Source organism: Thalassophryne amazonica, chromosome 10 (assembly GCF_902500255.1).
Source record: "Thalassophryne amazonica chromosome 10, fThaAma1.1, whole genome shotgun sequence".
Taxonomy (NCBI): Eukaryota; Metazoa; Chordata; class Actinopteri; order Batrachoidiformes; family Batrachoididae; genus Thalassophryne; species Thalassophryne amazonica.
Genome location: NC_047112.1, coordinates 116,670,807 through 116,695,316, shown reverse-complemented (window position 1 = coordinate 116,695,316; position 24,510 = coordinate 116,670,807). Strand labels below are relative to the sequence as shown.

The following is a 24,510-nucleotide window of genomic DNA, read 5'->3' as shown; positions in this document are numbered from 1 at the left end:
GACTGCAAAAGGTGTGTAAGAAGAAAAATATGTTATATAGAGAGTTTATTAGAAGTAAATGAAGAGAGGCGGAGATTAAATGTAAGTACTATAAAAATAAATTACAAGCATTATGCAGAATTGTAAAAAAAAAAAATAATACTTTGGAAAAATTCTAAACGATAATAAAAATAACATAAAGGAAATGTGGAAAATACTGAATAGTATTTTAAGAAATAAAGTAGAGAAGCTTGAAGCTTGAATCTTCGACTGGACTGGGTTGCTTGACGCGAGGACGTTTCGCTTCAAATCGCAGAAGCTTCCTCAGCTAAAATTCTTGCTCTGGAAGTCTGACTTCTGTCTGACTCTTGTAGAGATGAATAAACAGAAGCCAACAAAAGCTGGAGTTTTAAACCTAACCAGACCCCTCCTACTGAGAGGCAGACTGCTATAGGCTAGTGACTAAACAATAGCTCTAATTAGCAACTATTGTGCTCTAGTTAGCACTCTCCTAATGACAGGGCAGCTCTTCCTCCTAATGATGGGATGGATGCCTTTCCTGTTTGCTCCCTTGATGACTCTCCTGATGACATGAATGACTCATTACCATGAACAAAAGACTGAAACTCCTTTGACCTGAGTACCCCATTGTAAACAGGGGATAAAGCGTGTCTCAGACCCCCTCCCTGGTTAAGGCTGGGTTTCAAACGTTTCACAAAGAATGCCTCCTTGACCCCTCTCTCAAACCATTTCTTCTCTCTGGCTAATATTTTAACTTCCTTATCCTCAAATGTGTGGTTAGTGTCTTTAAGGTGGAGATGAACTGCAGCTTATATCCGACAGCGTTGTTGTTGTTGGTCAGCTGACAGCTACGCTTCACATCCTCTTTCTGTCGCGTTCAGCCAGAACATACACGGTTTGGAGCCGATCATTATTTACACTGTTAATCAGAAACTTCCTCATCTTCTTCAAAAACAATGAATATGTCACTTAAATCTTCGCTATAATCGCTCACTATGCCTTCGCTGTTCCTGTCTGCCGTATTGGTAAATAGAGCCGCGCTGTGACACATTTACTTGCCTGACGTCACATCTGTCGCAGCGAAAAAGTAGGTCAACTTGGAGGCGTTAAATTCAAATTCTCAGATGAGTAATGAAACGTCTAAATCCTTGTTCAGTGTAATTTTTTGGTAAAAAAAAAACAAAGACGTGGAAAAAGCTTTTTTTAATTCTTCAAGAATATGTAAAAATGTCATGGCGTGGCTGGGACCCTTTAAGATGCACCTGCATCATACTGATTCAGGGTCAGGTTTCGGTTACTCAGAATCAGAATAGCTTTTATTCGCCAAGTATCCACAGAATACAAGCAATTTGATTTCAGTTGGAACTGCACTCTATCTGTATGGCATGTGTAAATATACACTAAACACTGAATAATTCACAGCAATAACGTGCAAATGATATGTGCAAGTAAAATAAAATATGCAGTAAGAGAAAAAAATGTGTGAAACAGACAAACAGATTTAAGTTAAGTTCTAGATAAATTATATGAATTAGTGAGAGGTTTTTTTGCGGGGGGCAGGTTAAATTGTTCATCAGTGTGGGAAGAAACTTTTCCTGTGTGTCATTGTTTTGACGTGTAGAGCTCGATGACCAGAGGGGAGGAATTTAAACAGTGTGAGGAGTCTTCAAAGATGTTACCAGCTTGCTTCCTGGCCCTGGACCGGTATAAGTCCGGGATGGAGGGCATCCTAGCTCCAATGATGTGTTCTTCAGACCTAACAGTTCATTGAAGTCTGTGCCTGTCATATTTGGAGGCAGAGCGAAATCAAACAGATGGAGATGCACAGGACAGACTGGATGATAGATGTGTCGAAGAGGATGCGCAGTTCCTCGGGCAGGTTGAACCTCCTGACCTGTCTGAGGAAGTACATCCTCTGCTGTGCCTTTTCCTGATGGAGTCTATGTGGGAGGTCCACTTCAGATCTTGGGAGATGGTGGATCCCAGGAACTAGAATGTGTCCACAGTATGCGCAGTGTTGTTGAGGATGCAGATGTGGGGAGTGATGGTGGGTTCCTCCTGAAGTCTACTATCATCTCCATAGTCTTGAGCGAGTTCAGCTCCAGGTTGTTCTGACCACATCAGAAAACCAACTGTTCCACCTCCTGTCTGCATGTGGCCTCATCACCATCCTGGATGAGTCCAGTGATGCTAATGTCATCCGCAAACTTCAGGAGTTTAACAGAGGGGTTCCCTGAGGTGCAGTCATTTGTGTAGAGGAAGACGAGCAGTGGGGAGAGCGCACACCCCTGAGGGGCGCCAGTGCTAATTGTCCATGTGCTAGATGTGATGCTCCCCAGCCTCACCTGCTGTGTCCTGTCCATCAGGATGTTGGAGAGCCACTGACAGGTGGGAGCTGGCATTCAGAGGTTAGGTTTTTTTTTTTGGAGAATGTCGGGGATGATGGTGTTGAAAGCCAAGCTGAGGTCCATGAAAATTAAGGTATGTCTTCTAGAATATATTCCATTTCTAAGGTAGAACTCTACTAGCGTATACTAAGGTATATCTAAATGTCTAAAAAAGGAAGAGTAGAATAGAACAGAGTAGAGCCACTTAGGTGCCTGGTCTTGAAAACCAGGGATGGTAGGTTGAAAAGCTTTTTTATCCCATAGGAACTCTCCCTACCCACCCAAGCGGCTCAAGAAAATGGACATATAATAATATATCATAAGACATATAATAAGAAAATAGAATTCATGTATACTATAAGTGATGGCAGTAGAGTTTCTATCCAGTGAGAGGATGCCTGAGGAGTGGAGAAGTGTGCTGGTTCCTATTTTCAAGAACAAGGGTGATGAGCTGCAGTAACTACAGAGGCATAAAGCTGATCAGCCACAGCATGAAGTTATGGGAAAGAGTAGTATAAGCTAGGCTTAGAAAACAGGTGAAGATCTGTGAGCAGCAATATGGATTCATGCCGAGAAAGAGCACTACAGATGCAATGTTTGCTCTGAGAATGCTGTTGGAGAAGTACAGAGAAGGCCAGAAAGAGTTACATTGCTAGGGTACCAATAGAAGAGCTGTGGGAGTTGCAGAGAAGTATGTTAGGATAGTGCAGGACATGTACAAGAATAGTGTGACAGCGATGAGATGTGCAGTCAGAATGACAGACTCATTCCAAAGTGTTATGGATGTGCTGACGGAGGACATGCAGGTAATTGGTGTGACAGAGGAAGATACAGAGGACAGGATGAGATGGAAAGGATTAATCTGCTGTGGCGCCCCCTAACGGGAACAGCCGAAAGACAAAGAAGAAACAACATATACAAGAAATATGGTTATTATATAATATTACAGGAGTTAGCTTCTAAAATCTAAATATTAATACTAAAATATTAATACAGGAGAAGATTGCAGTATACATATACTTAGTTTGTGGACTAGTAGTAAAATTAAAATATAGCTAGTAGGCTAAGATTTAAATATGGTTATATTTTTATAGAAACAGAAGCTATGATGTAATGTGTTAGGTATCTGTCTAATGTAAAACCTGTTAGCTTACTATAGGAAGACAAAATGCATAATCTATATGCTATAAAATGGAAACCTAAAACTAAGTACCATGAACGGGATCCTCACGTACGTCTCTGCCGAGTCCAGGTGCTGCAGGATTTAATGCAGACCCATATTGATGGCATCCTCAACTGACCTGTTTGCCGGGTAGGCAAACTTCAGGGGTTCTGTGATGTCCTTCAGGTGGCTCAACACCAGCCATTCAAAAGACTTCATGACTACAGATGTCAGGGTCACGGGCCTGCAGTCATTTAGTCCTGTTATGGAGGGTTTGTTTGGGACTGGGATAATAATGGAACATTTGAAGCAGGACGGGACATTGCACAGCTCCAGAGTTCTGTTGAAGATCCGGGTGAAGATAGGAGCCAGCTAGTCAGCACATGCTCTCAGACATGAGGAGGATACACCCTCAGGTCCTGGAGACTTTTTGATCTTTTGTTTGCAAAAGTGCCAACATACTTTTCGGATGGTGTTGCAGTGGGGAGGGGGGAAGAGGTATCTAGGGGGGCAAGAAGTCTATTGTTGTTGGGGTGGGTGAGAGCGTGAGAGTCGTTTTCAAGCCTGGTGTCAAACAGGTTCAACTACTCAGCTAGTCGGGGGTTCTCCATAGGTTGGGGGGATGGTCTCCTGTAGTTGGTGGCATGCTGAAGACCTCTACTCACTGCTGCAGGGTTGTTGGTTGAGAATTGCTTTTTCAGCCTATCAGAGAAGCTCCTCTTAGCTATTCTGATCTCCTTTGGTTGTCAGTGTGTTTCTTGCATTATTGTACAGGAGCCTGTTTCCACTTCAGGGGGCTTCATCCTTGGCTTGATGGAGCTCCCTCAGTTTCACAGTAAACCAAGGTTTGTTGTTGCTGTATATGCAGAAGGTTTTGTCTGCGCACACAGGTCTTCACAGAAACTGATGTAAGATGTCACAGTGTCAAAGGTTCATGAATGTCTGTAGATGCAGCTTCAGATACTCCAGGCTGTGCAGTCAAAACAGGCCTGTAGCTCCTGCCTCAACTCATCCATCCACTTCTTTACTGTCTTCTTTACAGGCTTTGCAGATTTTATTTTCTGCCTGTAAGTGATGAAGTGGATCAGACAGTGATAAGAGAGTCACAGAGCTGCATAGGGAACAGAGCGACAGGCGTCCTATATTGTTGTGTAGCAGTGGTCAAGAATGTTCTCGTTCCTGGTGGGACATGTGATATGCTGTCTGTATTTATGGAGTTCATTGCTCAGATTTGCTCTGTTAAAATCCCCAAAAATGATGAACAGGGAGTCTGGATACTTTATGTCTGTGATTTCATCAGCGAGCTGCTGTTCAAAGTCAGAGTCGGCTTTATTGTCAATTCTTCACATGTACTAGACATACAAGGAATCGAAATTTCATTTCTCACCTTCCCTCGGTGATGACAGGAGAAGACATTTCGACAGTAAGGACAGAAAAGTGCACAAGTATTTACAGTGTAGTGTCTGAGATAATAATAAAAGTGGAAAGTGCAGTAGTGCAAACCATTCAGTATTTGTAGCAGCAGCAGATTTTTGTTAAGACACTGTGCAAGTGGTGTGATGGTAATAAAGTGAAAGTGTAGGACATTGGTCATAGGCAACAGATCTTATATTTTATCTATATTATCTATAATATAATATAATATAATATATATATATATATATATATATATATATATATATATATATATATATATATATATATATATATATATTAGCTTATAGACACCCTTATGTTCTAGCACAAGGGTGTCCATAAGTGCACGTGGCACCAGGACACCCTGAGCCGGAGGTCGATGATCGACTTTGTAGTCGTATCATCTGACTTCCGGCCAACGTGGCACCAGGACACCCTGAGCCAGAGGTCGATGATCGACTTTGTAGTCGTATCATCTGACTTCCGGCCACGTGTCTCGGACACTCGAGTGAAGAGAGGGGCAGAGCTGTCGACCGATCACCAACTGGTGGTAAGTTGGATCCGCTGGGAGGGGAGGAAGCCGGTCAGACCTGGCAGGCCCAAACGTACCGTGAGGGTCTGCCGGGAACAACTGGCGGAACCCTCTGTCAGCGAGGTCTTCAACTCCCACCTCCGGGAGGGCTTCTCCCAGATCCCGGGGGAGGTTGGAGACATGGAGTTCGAGTGGACCATGTTCTCCACCTCCATTGTTGATGCGGCTGCTCGTAGCTGTGGTCACAAGGTCTCTGGTGCCTGTCGCGGCGGCAATCCCCGAACCCGGTGGTGGACGCCGGAAGTAATGGATGCCGTCAAGCTGAAGAAGGAGTCCTACTTATCTTTGTTGGTAGGTGGGACGCCAGAGGCAGCTGACAGGTACCGGCAGGCCAAGCGTGGCGCAGCCCGTGCGGTCACAGAGGCAAAAACCTGGGTCTGGGAGGAGTTTGGGGAGGCCATGGAGGAAGTCTATCGGTCAGCCTCGAAGAGATTCTTGCAAACCGTCCGTCGCCTCAGGAGGCGGAAGCAGCTCTCCACCTGCACTGTTTACGGTGCGGGTGGGGAGCTGTTGACCCTGACTGGGGATGTTGTCGGGCGGTGGAAGGAATACTTCGAGGATCTCCTCAATTCCATCGTCACGTCTTCCGATGAGGAAGCAGAGACTGGGACTCAGAGACGGACACATCCATTACCCAGGCCGAAGCCACCAAGGTGGTTAGAAAGCTCCTTGGTGGCAAGACTTCTGGGGTGGATGAAATCTGTCCTGAGTACCTTAAGTCTCTGGATGTTGTGGGACTGTCTGGACTGACACGCCTATTCCAGAGTACTGGAGAGGAGAATTTGACCGATGGTCGAACCTCGGATTCAGGAGGAGCAGTGTGGTTTTCGTCCTGGTTGCGGCACACTGGACCAGCTCTACACGCTCCATCGGGTGCTCGAGGGTTCATGGGAGTTCGCCCAACCAGTCCACATGTGTTTTGTGGATCTGGAGAAGGCGTTCGACCGTGTCCCTCAGGGCACCCTGTGGGGGCTGCTCCGGGAGTACGGGGTCCGGGGTCCTTTGCTATGGGCTATCCGGTCCCTGTATGACTGCAGCAGGAGCTTGGTTCGCATTGCCAGTAGTAAGTCAAACCTGTTTCCAGTGCACGTTGGCCTCTGCCAGGGCTGCCCTTTGTCACCGGTTCTGTTCATTATTTTTATGGGCAGAATTTCTAGGCGCAGCCAGGGTGTAGAGGGGGTCTGGTTTGGGAACCACAGAATCTTGTCTCTGCTGTTTGCGGACGATGTGGTTCTGTTTGCTTCGTCAAATCAGGACCTTCAGCGTGCACTGGGGCGGTTTGTAGCTGAGTGTGAAGCGTCCGGGATGAAAATCAGCACCTTCAAATCCGAGGCCATGGTTCTCGACCGGAAAAAGGTGCTTTGCCCTCTTCAGGTCAGTGGAGTGTCCTTGCCTCAAGTGGAGGAGTTTAAGTATCTTGGGGTCTTGTTCACGAGTGAGGGACGGATGGAGCGTGAGATCGATAGACGGATCGGTGCAGCATCTGCAGTGATGCGGTCGCTGTATCAGACCATCGTGGTGAAGAGAGAGCTGAGTAAGATAAGAAGATAAGAAAAGGCTTTATTCATCCCTCAATGGGGAAATTTCAGTGTCACATCGCAGCATAGAACAGTAGGAATAGAAGGACATGCAACAAAACAACAAGCATCTCTCAAAAACAAGAAAAAAAAAAGTAGGGGGGCAAAGCTCTCGATTTACTGATTGATCTACGTTCCGATCGTCACCTATGGTCATGAGATTTGGCTCATGACCGAAAGAACGAGATCGTGAGTACAAGTGGCCGAGATGTGTTTCGTCCGCAGGGTGGCTGGGTGCTCCCTTAGAGATAGGATGAGGAGCACGGTCACTCGGGAGGACCTCGGAGTCGAGCCGCTGCTCCTCCACATCGAAAGGAGTCAGTTGAGGTGGCTCGGGCATCTTTTCCGGATGCCCCCTGGACGCCTCGCTGGAGAGGTGTTGCGGGCACGTCCCATAGGGAGGAGGCCTTGGGGTTCCCCCGGAGGAGCTGGGGGAGGTGTGTGTGGATCGGGAGGTCTGGGCGGCTTTGCTTGAGCTGTTGCCCCCGTGACCTGACTCCAGATAAAGCGGAAGAAAATGGATGGATGGATGGATGGATGGATATATATTAGCTTCTTGAAAGCCTGGGTGGAGCTGGGGGGGATAGAGTTCAATAATCTCACAGCCTGGTTGTTGAAGCTCTTTGTGAGTGTGGTGGTGCGGGACCGGAGGCTCCTGTACCTCTTCCCGGAGGGCAGGGTGCTAAACAGGTTGTGCGCGGGATGGCTTGCATTGCCCACAATTGTGGTTGCTTTGCGGGTGAGGTGGGTGGTGTATATGTCTTGCATAGAGGGGAGTGAGGCACCAATGATCCTTCCAGCTGCATTCACTATGTGCTGCAGGGCTTTCCTGTTGTAGTCACTGCAGCTTCCGCCCCATACAGTGATGCAGCTGGAAAGGATGCTCTCAATGGTGCCATGGTAGAAAGTGCTCATGATGGTTGGTGGAGCACTTGGCTATTGAGTTTGGGCAGGGAGTAGAGACACCGCTGGGCCTTCTTTGCCACTGATGCAGTGTTGGTGGTCCAGGACAGGTCCTCACTGATGTGCACCCCCAGGAATTTGGTGCTGCTCACTCTCTCCACAGCAGCACCCTCGATGGTCAATGGTAGGTGTTGGGTGTGACCTTTCCGGAGGTCAACAACAATCTCCTTTGTCTTGCTGACATTCAGCAGGAGGTTGTTGTTTCTGCACCATGTGGTCAGAAGGTTGACCTCTTCCTGTAGTGAGTCTCATCACTCTTGGTGATGAGCCTCACCAGAGTTGTCGTCTGCAAACTTCACTATGTGGTTTGTGCTGTGGGTTGTTGTGCAGTCATGTGTCAGTAATGTGAAGAGCAGTGGACTGAGCACGCAGCCTTGGGGAGCCCCTGTGTTCAATACAATGCTGCTCGAGGTGTTGTTGCCAACACGGACTGCTTGTGGCCTCTTGGTGAAGAAGTCCTACAGCCAGTTGCAAAGGGAGGTGCTGAGCCCCAGTTTGTCCAGTTTGCAGATGAGCTGTTGAGGTATTATGATGTTGAAAGCTGAACTGAAGTCTATGAACAGCATTCTCACATATGAGTCCTTCTTGTCCAGATGGGTGAGGGCTGGGTGCAGGGCTGAGCAGATTGCATCCTCTGTAGAACTCTTGGCTCTGTATGCGAACTGGGAGGGGTGTAGGGTGGGGGGGGAGGATGGATTTGATGTGTGACATGAATGATGGGTGTCAGTGCCACCGGACGGTAGTCATTGAAGCAGGATGGAGCTAATTTTTTTGGCACAGGTATGATGGTGGCAGCTTTGAAGCATGATGGAACAACGGCTGCTTCAGGGAAGTGTTAAAGACATCTGTGAAGACATCCTTAAGCTCCTCTGCGCAGTCCTTCAGCACACGACTAGGGATGTTGTCCGGACCTTTTGCTTTGAGGGTGTTGATGACCACCAGTGTCTTCTTCATGGTGGTGACAGAGATGCACAGGGTCTGGTTGTGGGGAGGGGGTGGGGTCTTCTGTGGCTGTGTGGTGTTCAGTGCTTCAAAGCGTGCAAAGAAGCAGTTCAGGTTGTTGAGTAGAGAGGTGTTGCTCTCACAGCTCTGTGGTGCTGGTTTGTAGTCAGTGACGGCCTGAATGCCTCGCCATAGGCTCTGTGTGTCCTTGCTGTCTTTGAAGTGGGATGTTATCTTTTGTGTGTAGTCCTTTTTTGCCTTCCTGATGCCGCGGGACAGGTTGGCTCTCGCTGTTCTCAAGCCAGATTCATGCCCGGCTCTGAAGGCTTTGTCTCTGGCTCTCAGCAGCTTGTGGACATCACCTGTCAGCCATGGTTTCTGTTTGGCCCGGGTGATGATGGTTTTTGTGTGGCTCACATCATCAATGCACTTTGTGATGTAGGAGGTCACAGTGTCTGTGTACTCCTCAATGTCAGGGTTGTTGTTGTAGGTGCATGTTTAAAAATTTCCCAATCTGTAGAGTCGAAGCAATCCTGGAGAGCAGAGGTGGCCCCCTCTGGCCACACTCTTACCTGCTTCTTACAGCCCCTTTCACACCGGGGCTGCTCCCAATTGCTCCCTGTGGCGTCATGACGATGCAGGAATTTCTGCGTCAGGTGCACGCAGCAGGGGGCCGAGAGGAGGTGAGAACGCAGCCTGCAGGTTCTCTGCACAGAGAAGTCAGAGTGCACAGTTTGGCTGCAGACAGACTGTGCACTCTGACTTCTCTTCTACTTGTTGTGCTGAGCTGCAGGGCTGCGCTCTGAGTTCTGTTATAGTTTATCTTTCCTCCCTTGACCGTGAGATGCACGCGCGCGTGCACGGACCGTCCTTGCAAATGTGGAGATGTGTGGAGTTCTACTTGATGTTGACATGTCCTGGACTTATGTCCTTTTTTAACTCTGATGAGAGAGTCTGAGCAGAGAAAGGAACTAACTGCCTGCAGACATTTTTTTTCTTTTCTTTCCTCCTTTGACCACGAGATGCGCACGCGCGAACGGACCGTCAAGCAAATGTGGAGATGTCTGGAGTTCTACTTGATGTTGACATGTCCTGTCTCAGGACTTATGTCCTTTTTTGTCCTTTTTTAACTGTGATGTGAGACTTTGAGCAGAGAACAAGGAACTAATGCCTGCAGCCAGACTTTTTTTTTCTTTTAATTGTTCACATGTGCGCGCGTGCACAAACATCCATGAGTGGACTGGAGATGTCCGGACTTTTTACTGGATATTTCTGGCAATCACTCTGCATTTTTTTTTCTTCAGCATGTAGTTTTTACTGTGTTAATAAGTACACGGTATAAAAATGATCCTGCGTGATTTATACTGTGTGAACAATGGAACACAGCAGGAATTATAAATTGGCTTCGAGTCACGCCGGGTAAGTCCTCTTTGCCCCGAATCACGCCTCTTTGCCCTGACTTGCGCTGGATCCACTTCCTTTCTGCGTCGAGCACAGGACGCCAAAAAAATTAAACAGGTTTAATTTTTCGGCGCCCGACTTGCTTCCTCCTTTGCGCCTTCGCGCTGTTGTGGCGCCGAGCTGCATTGTCTCAGCACCGAGTTGTTTCCACGTGGCGTCGTCATAATGATGCACGGCGTGCCGTGGTCCTTCTCTCTCTGTTGGTCTCAGGATTCCTTCTTGGATAATGCAAAAATGACTGCAGGTTGTTTTCAAGAGAGAAGTCACAACATTAAAAATAAACTCAGCCTTGGACAGGACAAATACACAGAGGTTAAGTTTATTCAAGAAGTCCAGCAAAACAAAACCCTTGACAAACTGAGTCTTTCGCGCGAGAGACTGAAAATGGTCTAACCGCGCTGTCTTTTTATAAGAAACCCGCGGGCATCGTTCCATCGTGATATTAATCATTTCAATCCCCCAACATGATTGTCTATTGGTAACACTAATTATCTTTATATGACAGCTGCCATCATTATTGTTGACAAACATCACTCTATAATGGCCGCACCTGGCGTGCTGGCTCATTAGTGCTTTGGGTGCCAGCCAGCTCTGCTACCAGGTTGGAAAATAATTGGCAGTTCTGAGAGATTAATGTGGCCCTTTTGAAGATACCTTTTAGTCTGATAGATTAATGGGGCACTCATTAACAGGACACCTGTTTAGTTCAACCACCGGACACACAGTTCAGTTTGAGGACACTCAATGAGTTCAAATATCGGACACACAGTTCAATTTGAGGACGCCTGAGAGTTCAATCGGCGAGCACTCAGTTCAGATGGGGACAAAATCCTGCCTCTACAGGTGCAACTTGGAGCAACCGGGAGCACCCCAGTGTGAAAGGGGCTTACCAGATTTGATGACTTTCACAGTTTGTCTGTATGCTGGCATTAGCATAACAGTGATGTGGTCAGATAGTCCGATGTGGGGGAGTTGGGTGGCTTTGTAGGCTCCTTTGTGTGTGCTGTAAGCCAAGTCCAAGGTATTTTTTTCCCTTGTTGGGAAATCAACATGCTGGTGAAATTTTGGAAGGATAGTTTTGAGATCAGCATGATTAAAATCGAGAGTTACGAATGTAACTACGGTTCTATGAATTCCGGATGCTTTAGCACCTGGATAACTACATGTGCACAGCACAGAGGTCGAGAATATATACCAACAAAGTCACATCATTGGATGTGACCTGGGTGACATCACTGGTTGTCTTTATATACCAGAGGAACCCAGCGATCGTTTCTTTTCGGAATGAACTTGCAAGACTCTGAGTGACAAGCAACTCTGGCGATCATCCGGAATTCATAGAACCATATTTACATTCGTAACTCTCGTTCTATTTCATTCCTCCTGACCGTCAGAGGGCAGTGTTTTAGCACCTGGATGACTTAATACCAACAAGATCACGAAGATTCACCCTCACCTAGCATCAGCAGTGGGGAGTGGAGGCAGACAACGCCACCAAAGTCACCGCAGGAGGAGTGGCCACATCCAGGCTGTAATAGCGGGCGAAGGTACAGGACGAAACCCATGTAGCAGCAGCACAAATATCACTCAAAGGAACACCTCTCAGTGCAGCCCAGGAGGTGGACATCCCTCTGGTGGAATGGCACGTAACTTTAGGAGGCTGAAAACCCCTGGACTTGTATACTTGTAAAATGGCATCCACGACCCAATGTGAAAGTCGCTGCTTTGACACAGCACAGCCTTTTTTTTTTTTCTTTTCGATCACCATAACCAACAAACAGGGCATTTGTTGTCCGAATCCCAGCAGTCGCACCAATGTACTGCTTCAACATTCAAACAGGACACAGGGAACCTGAGACAGATAATCCTGGATCAGAATGCGGGGTATACACAGCCAAGGAAATTGGCTGGTTAACATGAAAGGCTGAAATACTCTTCGGTAAAAAGGATGGATTAGGCCACAGCGTAACCCCAGATCGTCAGAATTCCATTGCAAACAGTTCTCAGTGACTGATAGGACATGGAGCTCTCCCACTTGCATAGCCAAAGACACTGCAAGTAGAAAGGCAGTTTTCACTGACATCCACTTAATATCAGCACTTTCAACTGTTTCGAAAGGAGATAAGCTTAAACCCTCCAGGACTAGTGGAAGGTCCCATGAAGGTACGCATGCAAGCCTTGGAGGCTGCAAATGTAGAGCACCTTTCAAAAAACGACACACTAAGGAATGCGAACCCACTGACCGGTTGTCAAAAAGTTGTAGTATGTCTGACAGGCTGAGGCCTGGAAGTCCGGTGTAGGTCAACAAACTGTTGCTGAGATTTACTAGCCTCAACAGCATGCTCCAAAGTTTGTTGGGCCGCAGGTCCTAATACTTGGCCTGGAAGAACAGGCAGTGAATGGAGTGTACCTCTGCAGGATTTGGACAGAGGGGACTGCGCAAGCCACACCTGACGTCTAGTGATGGTAAGGGTTGACATCAGTCTGCCAAGCTCCCTGGGCATATAAGCAAAAGTTTGGAGTGAGGCATCACTAAGATTTTGAGTAGCATCATCAACCTCTGCGTCCCTCAAAGACTTTGAAAGGGCAAGGGCTAAATCGAACAGTGAGTTGCCTAGGTGACCAATGCGATGTTGTGCTATGTCATAGCTTTTGGTGAGGAGGTCATCAGTGACCCTACACTGAGGTCGTGGGCAGCGGGCATCCGGCCGAGCAACATCAGGTTCGCAGTAATGCTGTCGACGGCAGGCATACGGTTCAGGCCATACTGAGCCGAATCACACATAGATTTAAGGACTCTGCATTGGGGTCTGCCCAACATCGGTGGAGCTGTGATCCATTTTGTTGTCCAGTGATCGTACATTAGCCAGGAGGATGGATGGTATAGCTGGGTGAGTTGGCTTAGCCGCTAGCCTAGCTCGGATACCTCCGTGCTTGCCCCTCTTCTGTTTCCTTGCACACCGTTTCCGGTGCTTCCTCTCCTGGTGAGGAGATGCAGGCGAGTCTGGTATTGTTGTAGGCTGCTGGAATAATCCAAGCTGTTGCGCCTCTGTTACACATGCCTGTGGACATTCACGGATAGCCGCCTGTTAGTCTCTCTCCCTTTTCAGCCCAGGACTTCTTGGATTATTTCGAGAAGAAATTAGAGGACATTAGGTTGAGCATATGCCATCATGCCTTGGCCCAGGAGGTGGGTGCTACCACTGAGGTGTTACCTAGATTTACAGAATTTGATAATATCTAGGCGCGCTGACGAATCCTGTGATGTCTACAAAAAGGCACAACCTGTTTATTTGATCCTATACCAACAAAACTGTTTAAGGACCTGTGGCCCACTCTTGGGCCGATTGTGCTGGAAATTATTAATCTTTCTTTAACTTCTGGATCTGTTCCTAAATGTTTCAAATCTGCAGTGATTAAACCATTACTTAAGAAACCTAATCTTGACCCTAGTGTATTGAAAAACTATAGGCCGATATCAAATCTATCATTTTGCTCTAAAATTCTGGAAAAAGTGGTGTCATGGCAGTTCGTGGACTATCTTACTGAGAATAATCTCTTTGAGCCACTGCAGTCTGCTTTTGGAAAATATCATTCCACAGAGACGGCTCTCACTAAAGTAGTGAATGACCTTCGGTGAGCAATGGACTCGGACACCACTACAGTCTGGTGCTGTTAGATCTTCGTGCTGCGTTTGATGCTGTGGATTATCATATTTTACTTGATAGGCTGAAGAATCATTTTGGGATTACTGGAAGTGCCTTTGCATGGTTGGCATCATACCTGTCCAGTCGTTCTCACTGTGTTTTGTACAGTAACACTACCTCTAACCTTAGTGAGATGAACTTTGGGGTTCCACAGGGATCCATCCTGACTTTGGGATTACCTTTCGTTGCTATGCTGATGATACTCAGTTATACATGCCGATAACTGCTGGTAATCTCATTCACATAAAATCCTTAGAAGATTGCCTTGCATCAGTGAGAAGCTGGATGTCTAGTAACTTCCTACTTATAAACTCTGATAAGACTGAAATGATGGTTCTTGGTCCAGTGAGACATCGGCATCAATTTGACCAGCTATCGCTTAGCTTAGGTTCGTGTGTTCTACATCATATGGACAAAGTGAGGAACCTTCTTATCCTATGTTGTCTTTTGACCTCCACATTAGAAATATTACGAGGATTGCTTTCTTCCATCTGTGAAATTGAGCAAAGATTTGTCCCATCCTCTCTATGACTGATGCTGGGACTCTGATACATGCATTTATCTCTTCTAGATTGGACTATTGCACTAATGTATTTTCTGGTTTACCGCAGTCTAGCATTAGGGGTCTTCAATTTGTTCAAAACGCTGCAACCAGACATTTGACAAGAAGCAGAAAGTTTGACCACATTACACCCATTTTGGCATCTCTTCACTGGCTTCCTGTCCCAGTGAGATCAGATTTTAAGGTTCTGTTACTGGCCTTTAAAATTGTTCATGGACTGGCACCTCCCTACCTGGCTGACCTGATTGAGCCCTATGTACCGGCTCGGGCCTTGCATTCGCAGGGTTCAGGTCTTCTTTGTGTTTCTAGGGTGAATAAAAAGTCTGCGGGTTGCAGAGCTTTTCTTCTTTTCTTATTGTGCCCCTGTTCTGTGGAATCATCTCCCTGCGCAAATTAGGCCATCGGATTCTGTGGACACTTTTAAGTCTAGACTTAAGACCCACCTGTTTTCCCAGTCTTATCATTAGTATATTATGTTTGTATGTGCTTTATCATTCTTTTTACTCTTTTATTGTGCCTTTTGATCTTTTAATTAATTTTGTTCTGTTTTTGCATTGTGTTGTGTGAAGCATCTGGAGGTGACCTTGTTATGAATTGGCACTATACAAATTAATAAACCTAAAAAAAAAATTTCATGGACTATAGAACTAAGTGGCATGCATGATGAAACAAGAATTAAGATTAAATAAATACATAAATGTCAACATTAATTAATTTTTTGTTATTCATATATTTATGTATCCATTTGTTTTTTAATACATGTATTTCTATATTTGAACACATATACTCAACAAAAATATAAATGCAACACTTTTGGTTTTGCTCCCATTTTGTATGAGATGAACTCAAAGATCTAAAACTTTTTCCACATACACAATATCACCATTTCCCTCAAATATTGTTCACAAACCAGTCTAAATCTGTGATAGTGAGCACTTCTCCTTTGCTGAGGTAATCCATCCCACCTCACAGGTGTGCCATATCAAGATGCTGATTAGACACCATGATTAGTGCACAGGTGTGCCTTAGACTGCCCACAATAAAAGGCCACTCTGAAAGGTGCAGTTTTGTTTTATTGGGGGGGGGATACCGGTCAGTATCTGGTGTGACCACCATTTGCCTCATGCAGTGCAACACATCTCCTTCGCATCATCCGTGAAGAGAACACCTCTCCAATGTGCCAAACGCCAGCGAATGTGGGCATTTGCCCACTCAAGTCGGTTACGACGACGAACTGGAATCAGGTCGAGACCCCGATGAGGACGACGAGCATGCAGATGAGCTTCCCTGAGACGGTTTCTGACAGTTTGTGCAAAAATTCTTTGGTTATGCAAACCGATTGTTTCAGCAGCTGTCCGAGTGGCTGGTCTCAGATGATCTTGGAGGTGAACATGCTGGATGTGGAGGTCCTGGGCTGGTGTGGTTACACGTGGTCTGCGGTTGTGAGGCTGGTTGGATGTACTGCCAAATTCTCTGAAACGCCTTTGGAGACGGCTTATGGTAGAGACATGAACATTCAATACACGAGCAACAGCTCTGGTTGACATTCCTGCTGTCAGCATGCCAATTGCACGCTCCCTCAAATCTGTGGCATTGTGCTGTGTGATAAAACTGCACCTTTCAGAGTGGCCTTTTATTGTGGGCAGTCTAAGGCACACCTGTGCACTAATCATGGTGTCTAATCAGCATCTTGGTATGGCACACCTGTGAGGTGGGATGGATTATCTCAGCAAAGGAGAAGTGCTCACTATCACAGATTTAGACTGGTTTGTGAATAATATTTGAGAGAAATGGTGATATTGTGTATGTGGAAAAAGTTTTAGATCTTTGAGTTCATCTCATACAAAATGAGAGCAAAACCAAAAGTGTTGCGTTTATATTTTTGTTGAGTGTATTTGTACTTTAAAACTTGTACTTATAATTTAGCCTTTTACTTGGTCTCAGTTCTTGTTTGTGATGATAAATAAATGGACAAATACATAACCACCCCCCCCCACCTCATGACTGCAGTCTGGAGCTCATGCTAGCCTCTTTGCTCACCAGGTACCGACTTCATCATGGAAAGTTTTCTCAGGCATTGCTTTGAATTTAAGATCTCTGACAATAAGTTTGGATAATAGTATTCAAATGAACTACATCCAGTTTTGTCAGAAGAAAATATTGGAGGATTTATCTCATTTAAATGTGGAAGCAGATTTTGAAGTTTTTCATGGTCCCTCACAGTCCCATACAGCTGGTATCCACATTTATAACAGCGTGTTTTAAGTTGAATTTATTATTAACATTTCACATTTTTCTTCTTGTATCGGACTCGAGTGTAGTAGCAGAATCAGTCGCATCACACCGGCCAGTCAAAGTGCAGGGTGCTGTAGGATTGCCCACCTCATACACTTGTGTAACCATTTAATAATTTTTTTGAGGACCAAACATGAATTTGGATTAAATAAAAGGATAAATGTACAAATAAATGGATAAACGTATAGCCTTCTTTCATGTTTGGTCCTCCATAAGACCCATAAGACACGCTTTAGCTTTGGAGCCATAGTAACAGATGTGACGATATGACGGATTTGTTTCTTTGTGGGGTTTTTGAAACATGTCTTTTTTCTTTGTGTTTTATCTTTTTCCAGTTTCTCCACTGATGAGGACAATGACACAGAGGTGGAGGCTGTCGATGTGGACTCTGAGCTGAACCTCGTCACAGAGTGCTGGGTAGAACCACAGTGTGGCACAGTGGTGACCTGCATGGAACAGCATCGCCACTTCCAGGGCCTCCAGTACCAGGAGATCCCACAAGCGGTGAGTATCATCACTTTGTTCAAATCATCCCACCGCGCTGTCAGACGGGACGTGCCACAGGGGAGAGAACAGACAGATAATAGCAGACATGTGCACGCCAAACGACAGCAAACGTAACACACAAGACCAACTGCTGAGGTGTGATACAGCTGGTAACTGACTAGAACTGGTAGAACTACAGGTGCAGCTCAACAATTTAAAATATCATGAACAAGTTCAGTATTTTTGTCAGGCGTTTCACAAACGTGAAAATCTTACAGACTGTATAAAGATGAAAATGTGTGTGTCATGCTTATTATCTGATGCCAAAGTAGCTGAAGTTCTCATGTCTTCTGCCGGATCATTGCAGGGGTGCATTCTTCACCTGTCTTGTTTGTTTTGTGCACAAACGTGCCAGAGCCAGCATGAGAGGCCTCATATTGTAAAATTTTCTGATGTCTCTGTCATTGTGTCACTGCTGACGGGTGATGATCAGGACCACGGTTCAGTAGTATCCCATTTCTTAGACTGATGATATCCTTTCTTGACAGTAATATATCCAAAACAAAGGAGATGGTCAATGATTTTATGAAGAATCAGTCATCCATCTCCCTGGTGGTGACCCGTGATCAAGCTGTGGAGGTGATACAGCAGTAAAAATACTTGGCTGCCCTCACTGATAGTAAGTTCACCCTTGAAGCCCAAGTGGATATTGCACTTAAGAAGACCCATCAGCAGGTGTATAAGCTTTGAAGTTTTAATGTTGACAATGTTTTTATGAAGATGTTTAATTGTGTTTTATTGAATCAGTTCTGACCTTCTCCTTGGTGTTCTGGCTTGATCTTCTGACCCTTAAGAACAGAAACAAGCTTCAGAGTATGATTAAAATATGCAACAAAGTCATGGGCATACCTTTAAGTGACCTGAGAAGTGTATCTGAAGTCACGTCTTTGAAAATAGCAAGGAAAATTTTGGCAGATTCAAGCCATCCTCCATTCAGAGAGTTTCGTGGGCTTCCTTCTGGCAAGAGATAACAGAATGGCAAGATGCAGAACAAAAAGGTTGAGGTACTCTTATCCTAGCACTAATAAACATTTGTAAAGAAGATTGAATAAGTAATTTTACGTGTGTGTGTGTGTGTGTGTGTGTGTGTGTGTGTGTGTGTGTGTGTTATATACCTCACAGTCCACCCACAATATGTGACACTTCAGGACATTACATCCAACACCAGCAGTACAAGGCACCACAGGGGGCGGTCCTGTCTTGCTTCCTGTTCAAAAATTCAAAATTCAGTTTTATTAATTTATATAGCACCAAATCACAACAAGGTCACCTCAAGGCGCTTCACATGACCGAATAAAAAAAAATAAAACACAAAATAGATGAAAAGATTAAAAACATAATAAAAGAGCAAAACTATAAAAAGTAAAAAGAATAAAAACACACAATATCATAATATATTAACGATAAATCAGGGAGAACAAATGAGTCTTCAGTCTCGACTTAAAAGTCTCCACAGAATCCTACTGCCTTATTTGTGCAGGAAGATTGTTCCACAGAGCAGGGGCACGATAAGAAAAAGCTCTGTGACCCACAGAGTTTTTATTGACCCTAGGAACACAAAGAAGTCCTCCACCCTGCCAACACAGGGCCAGAGCCGGTACGTAGGGCTCAACCAGGTCAGGCGGTGCCAGCTCACAAACAGTTTTATAGCCCAGTAACAGAACCCTAAAATCCGATCTCGCAGAGACACACGTAGTTCTATTGTTCTGACAGAGAGCTTTCTGGAGCCAGTTTTTGAAGAATATCCCCAGTCAAGAGCTCAAGCTGTTTTCCAGGACAATAGTTAGGAATAAGAGTCTGTTGTCAAGTTGTAGTAAGCAGCACAAAGGAAGGCAGCACAACTCAGTCATCAGTACCTTTGACAGCGGCACCAGTGAGTCTGGATTGATGGAGCTGCACCCTCATCCTTCTGGAGATCTTAGAGAACAGTTGAACGGGGACATGCTTGCAGCAGCACAAATTAGTGCACTGTGAGCGTTTTCCACCCAAGCCATTTCTTTGTACAGGACACCTTGTCACCAGAGATGCAGAGATCTGGATAAGCTCATTCAACCCGGACCGTTAGATGATGGCTTGAGTCTCTCACGTGTACCTTCTGGCAAACTTCAGCTGGAATTTGATGTCTTCAGTTTAACCAGGTTTTTGTTTACAGATTTTCCCCAGGGATTTGACCTGTATGTCCACAATGATGACCTTTGAGTATTTGAGCCAGCTGTGTCAGAATAAGGACCAGGTCTGCACACTACCACTTGGAACCAAGGATGTCAGAGGTAACTGAACATTCAGATGTGAATTGTTGTTGCACATGTTCATAGTTCATTTTGGTTTGCTTCAGCAGGAGGCACCTTAATGTAAAGACATGGATGACCTCTAATTTCCTGCTTTTAAACTCAGATAAAACTGAAGTTATTGTACTTGGCCCCACAAATCTTAGAAACATTGTGTCTAACCAGATCCTTACTCTGGATGGCATTACCCTGACCTCTAGTAATACTGTGAGAAATCTTGGAGTCATTTTTGATCAGGATATGTCATTCAATGCGCATATTAAACAAATATGTAGGACTGCTTTTTTGCATTTACGCAATATCTCTAAAATCAGAAAGGTCTTGTCTCAGAGTGATGCTGAAAAACTAATTCATGCATTTATTTCCTCTAGGCTGGACTATTGTAATTCATTATTATCAGGTTGTCCTAAAAGTTCCCTAAAAAGCCTTCAGTTAATTCAAAATGCTGCAGCTAGAGTATTGACGGGGACTAGAAGGAGAGAGCATATCTCACCCATATTGGCCTCTCTTCATTGGCTTCCTGTTAATTCTAGAATAGAATTTAAAATTCTTCTTCTTACTTATAAGGTTTTGAATAATCAGGTCCCATCTTATCTTAGGGACCTCATAGTACCATATCACCCCAATAGAGCGCTTCGCTCTCAAACTGCAGGCTTACTTGTAGTTCCTAGGGTTTGTAAGAGTAGAATGGGAGGCAGAGCCTTCAGCTTTCAGGCTCCTCTCCTGTGGAACCAGCTCCCAATTCAGATCAGGGAGACAGACACCCTCTCTACTTTTAAGATTAGGCTTAAAACTTTCCTTTTTGCTAAAGCTTATAGTTAGGGCTGGATCAGGTGACCCTGAACCATCCCTTAGTTATGCTGCTATAGACGTAGACTGCTGGGGGGTTCCCATGATGCACTGTTTCTTTCTCTTTTTGCTCTGTATGCACCACTCTGCATTTAATCATTAGTGATCGATCTCTGCTCCCCTCCACAGCATGTCTTTTTCCTGGTTCTCTCCCTCAGCCCCAACCAGTCCCAGCAGAAGACTGCCCCTCCCTGAGCCTGGTTCTGCTGGAGGTTTCTTCCTGTTAAATGGGAGTTTTTCCTTCCCACTGTCGCCAAGTGCTTGCTCACAGGGGGTCGTTTTGACCGTTGGGGTTTTTCTGTAATTATTGTATGGCCTTGCCTTACAATATAAAGCGCCTTGGGGCAACTGTTTGTTGTGATTTGGCACTAAATAAATAAAATTGATTTGATTAATGTTTTGCAGCCATACTGCATCACATCTTTCATTTCCCACAGGGCCCTACAGTCCTGTGGGAAAAGGGCAAAAGATTTACGATCAGATTTGCACCTCTGAATCTCTTCCATATATGGTAAAGAGGGTGGGACACTGAATACTGGTTTCTGAGTGACTCTGTGAAGGCTCTCAGTTGTCCAGGTGGTTTCTATGGTAGAGAAGCTTGAATCTTCGACTGGACTGGGTTGGTTGACGTGAGGACGTCATTCTTCTCTACAAGAGTCAAGACAGAAGTCAGACTACCAGAGCAAGAAATTTAGCTGAGGAAGCTTCTGTGATTAGAAGCGAAACGTCCTCACGTCAAGCAACCCAGTCCAGTCGAAGATTCAAGCTTCTCTACTATGTTTCTGAGTCACCTTAAAAGGCACCAGAAGGAGCAGTGTCTGTGGGAGGAGCATCAAAGGCCAACTGAATGGTCTGCTTTACAGTGGACAGCCCAGACTCTGGCTCCTAAGGAGAGTTTACATGTAAGGTGTGGGGATCCACTACAGAAGGAAGAGGGGATCGGCCAGCCCCCCCTTCTGGCCCACACTAAATAATGACTCAGATGCTGTGATCTACTGACATCTTCATCACACATCCAAGCAATCCTCATCACGATGGCTGGTAGTGGGGGGAGTCAGCTCCTCATCACCATATTCACAGGAAGGTTCTGACTGCTCTGTGATAGGAAGAGCAGAAGATGCAGGAGGCGTCAGACTCAGCAGCAATGACTTCATCTGAGCAAACTCAGAGGCGAGCATGTCCACCTTATCATTTATCATATAGCCGTTCTGGCTGATCTCTCAGCTAACGGTATGGAAACACACTCAACACACTACACAGTCAACTGTAGTGAAATGTCTTAAAACAGGGAGCAGGAAGCATTCTCTGTTCAACCAGCTACTTCACACTGCACTACGAGACGCTCGTAGCAAGGAGCAGAAAGCACTTGGAGCACCTCAGACTCACAGCTAGTTGTCACAATGTTAGAGCCCCAAGTGAGGGTGCAGCAGGGAGCGGGGAACATGCACACTGCAGCGGCCAAAGTCAGCGCGGTGTGTCTCCACTATAGCTGCTGTAAAATGCATGTGTCGCGGACATGAACGAGCGCAGCTCGTCAGCATCTCACCATGTCATTTTGATCCTTCAGACTTTATTTTGAGTAAATGCTTCAGGGGAGCATTAGCATGGCAAAAACCTTTCAGCTTCTGGGGGGGCTCTGCCCCCAAGACCCCCCACGTTTTTAAGCATTTTTCTTTGCCTCTCACATACTTGGAAAAGCTCCTCACCATCTAACCATGTCCTTTAGGTCCTTCAGACTTTTTTTCAGTAAAATGGTTCTTGGGCGCATGAGCATGACTAAAATCTTTTGGCTTCTGGAGGAGCTCTGCCCCCTGTACTCCCCACCTTTTTAAGTATTTTTCTTTATTTGCGTTTCAGCTGACCCACCTCATTACAGCCCTCTTAACCCCCTGCCACTTTAACCATTTTTTAATGTAGATGTAAATTAATATTCAAAGTTTTCAGCTAGTTGACAGTAGGGCTGTACAGTATGGACAAATGATCATATCTCAATATTATCATATAAATTGTCATGTAAATGTCACTTATATACATACTGCCCATATTCTTTAACCACTTAGGTGGGTAGGGAGCGTTCCCATTGTGGACCCGGCGCCACGAGGGGGCGTTTGGGGGTGACGCCCCCTCATGTCATCAACCTCGCCCCCTCGGATGTGAGAGTTATCAAAAATAAAAATAAAAAAGAAATAAAGAGAAATACTGGAAAATATAGCACCTCGCAGTTTTGTGGATTTTTTTAGTCCAATTTTGCGTGCTTTTTTTTTTTTTTTTTTTAAACAGCGCATTGTGCTCTGCGTCCTCATCAAGCAGGCCGGTGTTCTGTCAAGGTGACGGGACACCTGTTGCGGCACCGCGAAGGGAGAGTATGAGGTCTGTTAGAAAAGTAACGGACCTTTTTATTTTTTTCAAAAACTATATGGATTTGATTTATATGTTTTTACGTCAGACAAGCTTGAACCTTCGTGTGCATGCGTGAGTTTTTCCACGCCTGTCGGTTGCGTCATTCGCCTGTGAGCACGCCTTGTGGGAGGAGTGGTCCAGCCCCCTCGTCGGATTTTCATTGTGAGGAAATGGCGGAATGATTTGGGCTTTTTTTCCATCAGAATTTTTTCAGAAACTGTTAGAGACTGGCAGGTGGAAACCATTCAAAAAATTTATCTGGCTTTCGGTGAAAATTTTACGGGCTTCACAGAGAATAAGGACTGTTACTACAGCTTTAAGGACGGCCCACAATGGCGCATGGCGCGCCGCATTCTGTGCCGCCATCGAGAGGCAGAAACCACCAGATCATTTCTAAACGGATGGCTGTGTGGAGCCGGGACCGTTGTGTGCAATTTCTCTGGTTATCACAAGAGCTGGACATCAACCATTTTCCGGCAGATTTCACTTTTAACAAGAGAGCTCTCCACAATTTCTCTTATAGTCACTCTACTGGTAACCACTGAAAGCTGAGATAGGCATGTCCCAACTTATCCTCTGACACGCCGAAACGGAGGTGTTCCTTTGTCTCGCTTCCACAGCAAATCGGTCCTGACACGCGAAGCCTCCGCGCGGCTTTCCATGACAAAAACTCCTCACTCAAAGCCTGCTTACAGGCGAATGACGCAACCGACAGGCGTGGAAAAACTCACGCATGCGCACGAAGGTTCAAGCTTGTCTGACGTAAAAACATATGAATCAAATCCATATAGTTTTTGAAAAAAATAAAAAAGTCCATTACTTTTCTAACAGACCTCGTACGCACATTGTATTCTGCGTGTCTGTTTATAAGAATCTTCTCGCCCAGAAGAAAAAAGAGCACCAACAACTATCCATAACTGTGTTCTTCACTCGGAAAAAGACACCTGCAGCGAGGTGTGACTCAGTGGAAAAAGGCTCGATCAGAGGAACAGTGAAATACTGGTCAGTCACTATTAATACAACTCCTGGCAAAAATTATGGAATCACCGGCCTCGGAGGATGTTCATTCAGTTGTTTAATTTTGTAGAAAAAAAAGCAGATCACAGACATGACACAAAACTAAAGTCATTTCAAATGGCAACTTTCTGGCTTTAAGAAACACTATAAGAAATCAAGAAAAAAATTGTGGCAGTCAGTAACAGTTACTTTCTAAGACCAAGCAGAGGGAAAAAAATATGGAATCACTCAATTCTGAGGAATAAATTATGGAATCATGAAAAACAAAAGAACGCTCCAAAACATCACTAGTATTTTGTTGCACCACCTCTGGCTTTTCTAACAGCTTGCAGTCTCTGAGGCATGG

At 45.3% G+C, this 24,510-nt stretch overlaps 1 protein-coding gene across 1 annotated transcript in view; it reads left to right on the top strand.

Annotated features, from left to right (window-relative positions):
* The window catches only part of szt2 (SZT2 subunit of KICSTOR complex), a 701,839-nt gene that overhangs the window by 154,179 nt on the left and 523,150 nt on the right, over nt 1–24,510 (top strand). Inside the window, 3 exon segments of the mRNA XM_034179252.1 lie at nt 9,287–9,477; nt 17,400–17,568; nt 19,763–19,880. Coding sequence (XP_034035143.1) covers nt 9,287–9,477; nt 17,400–17,568; nt 19,763–19,880 — 478 coding nt within the window.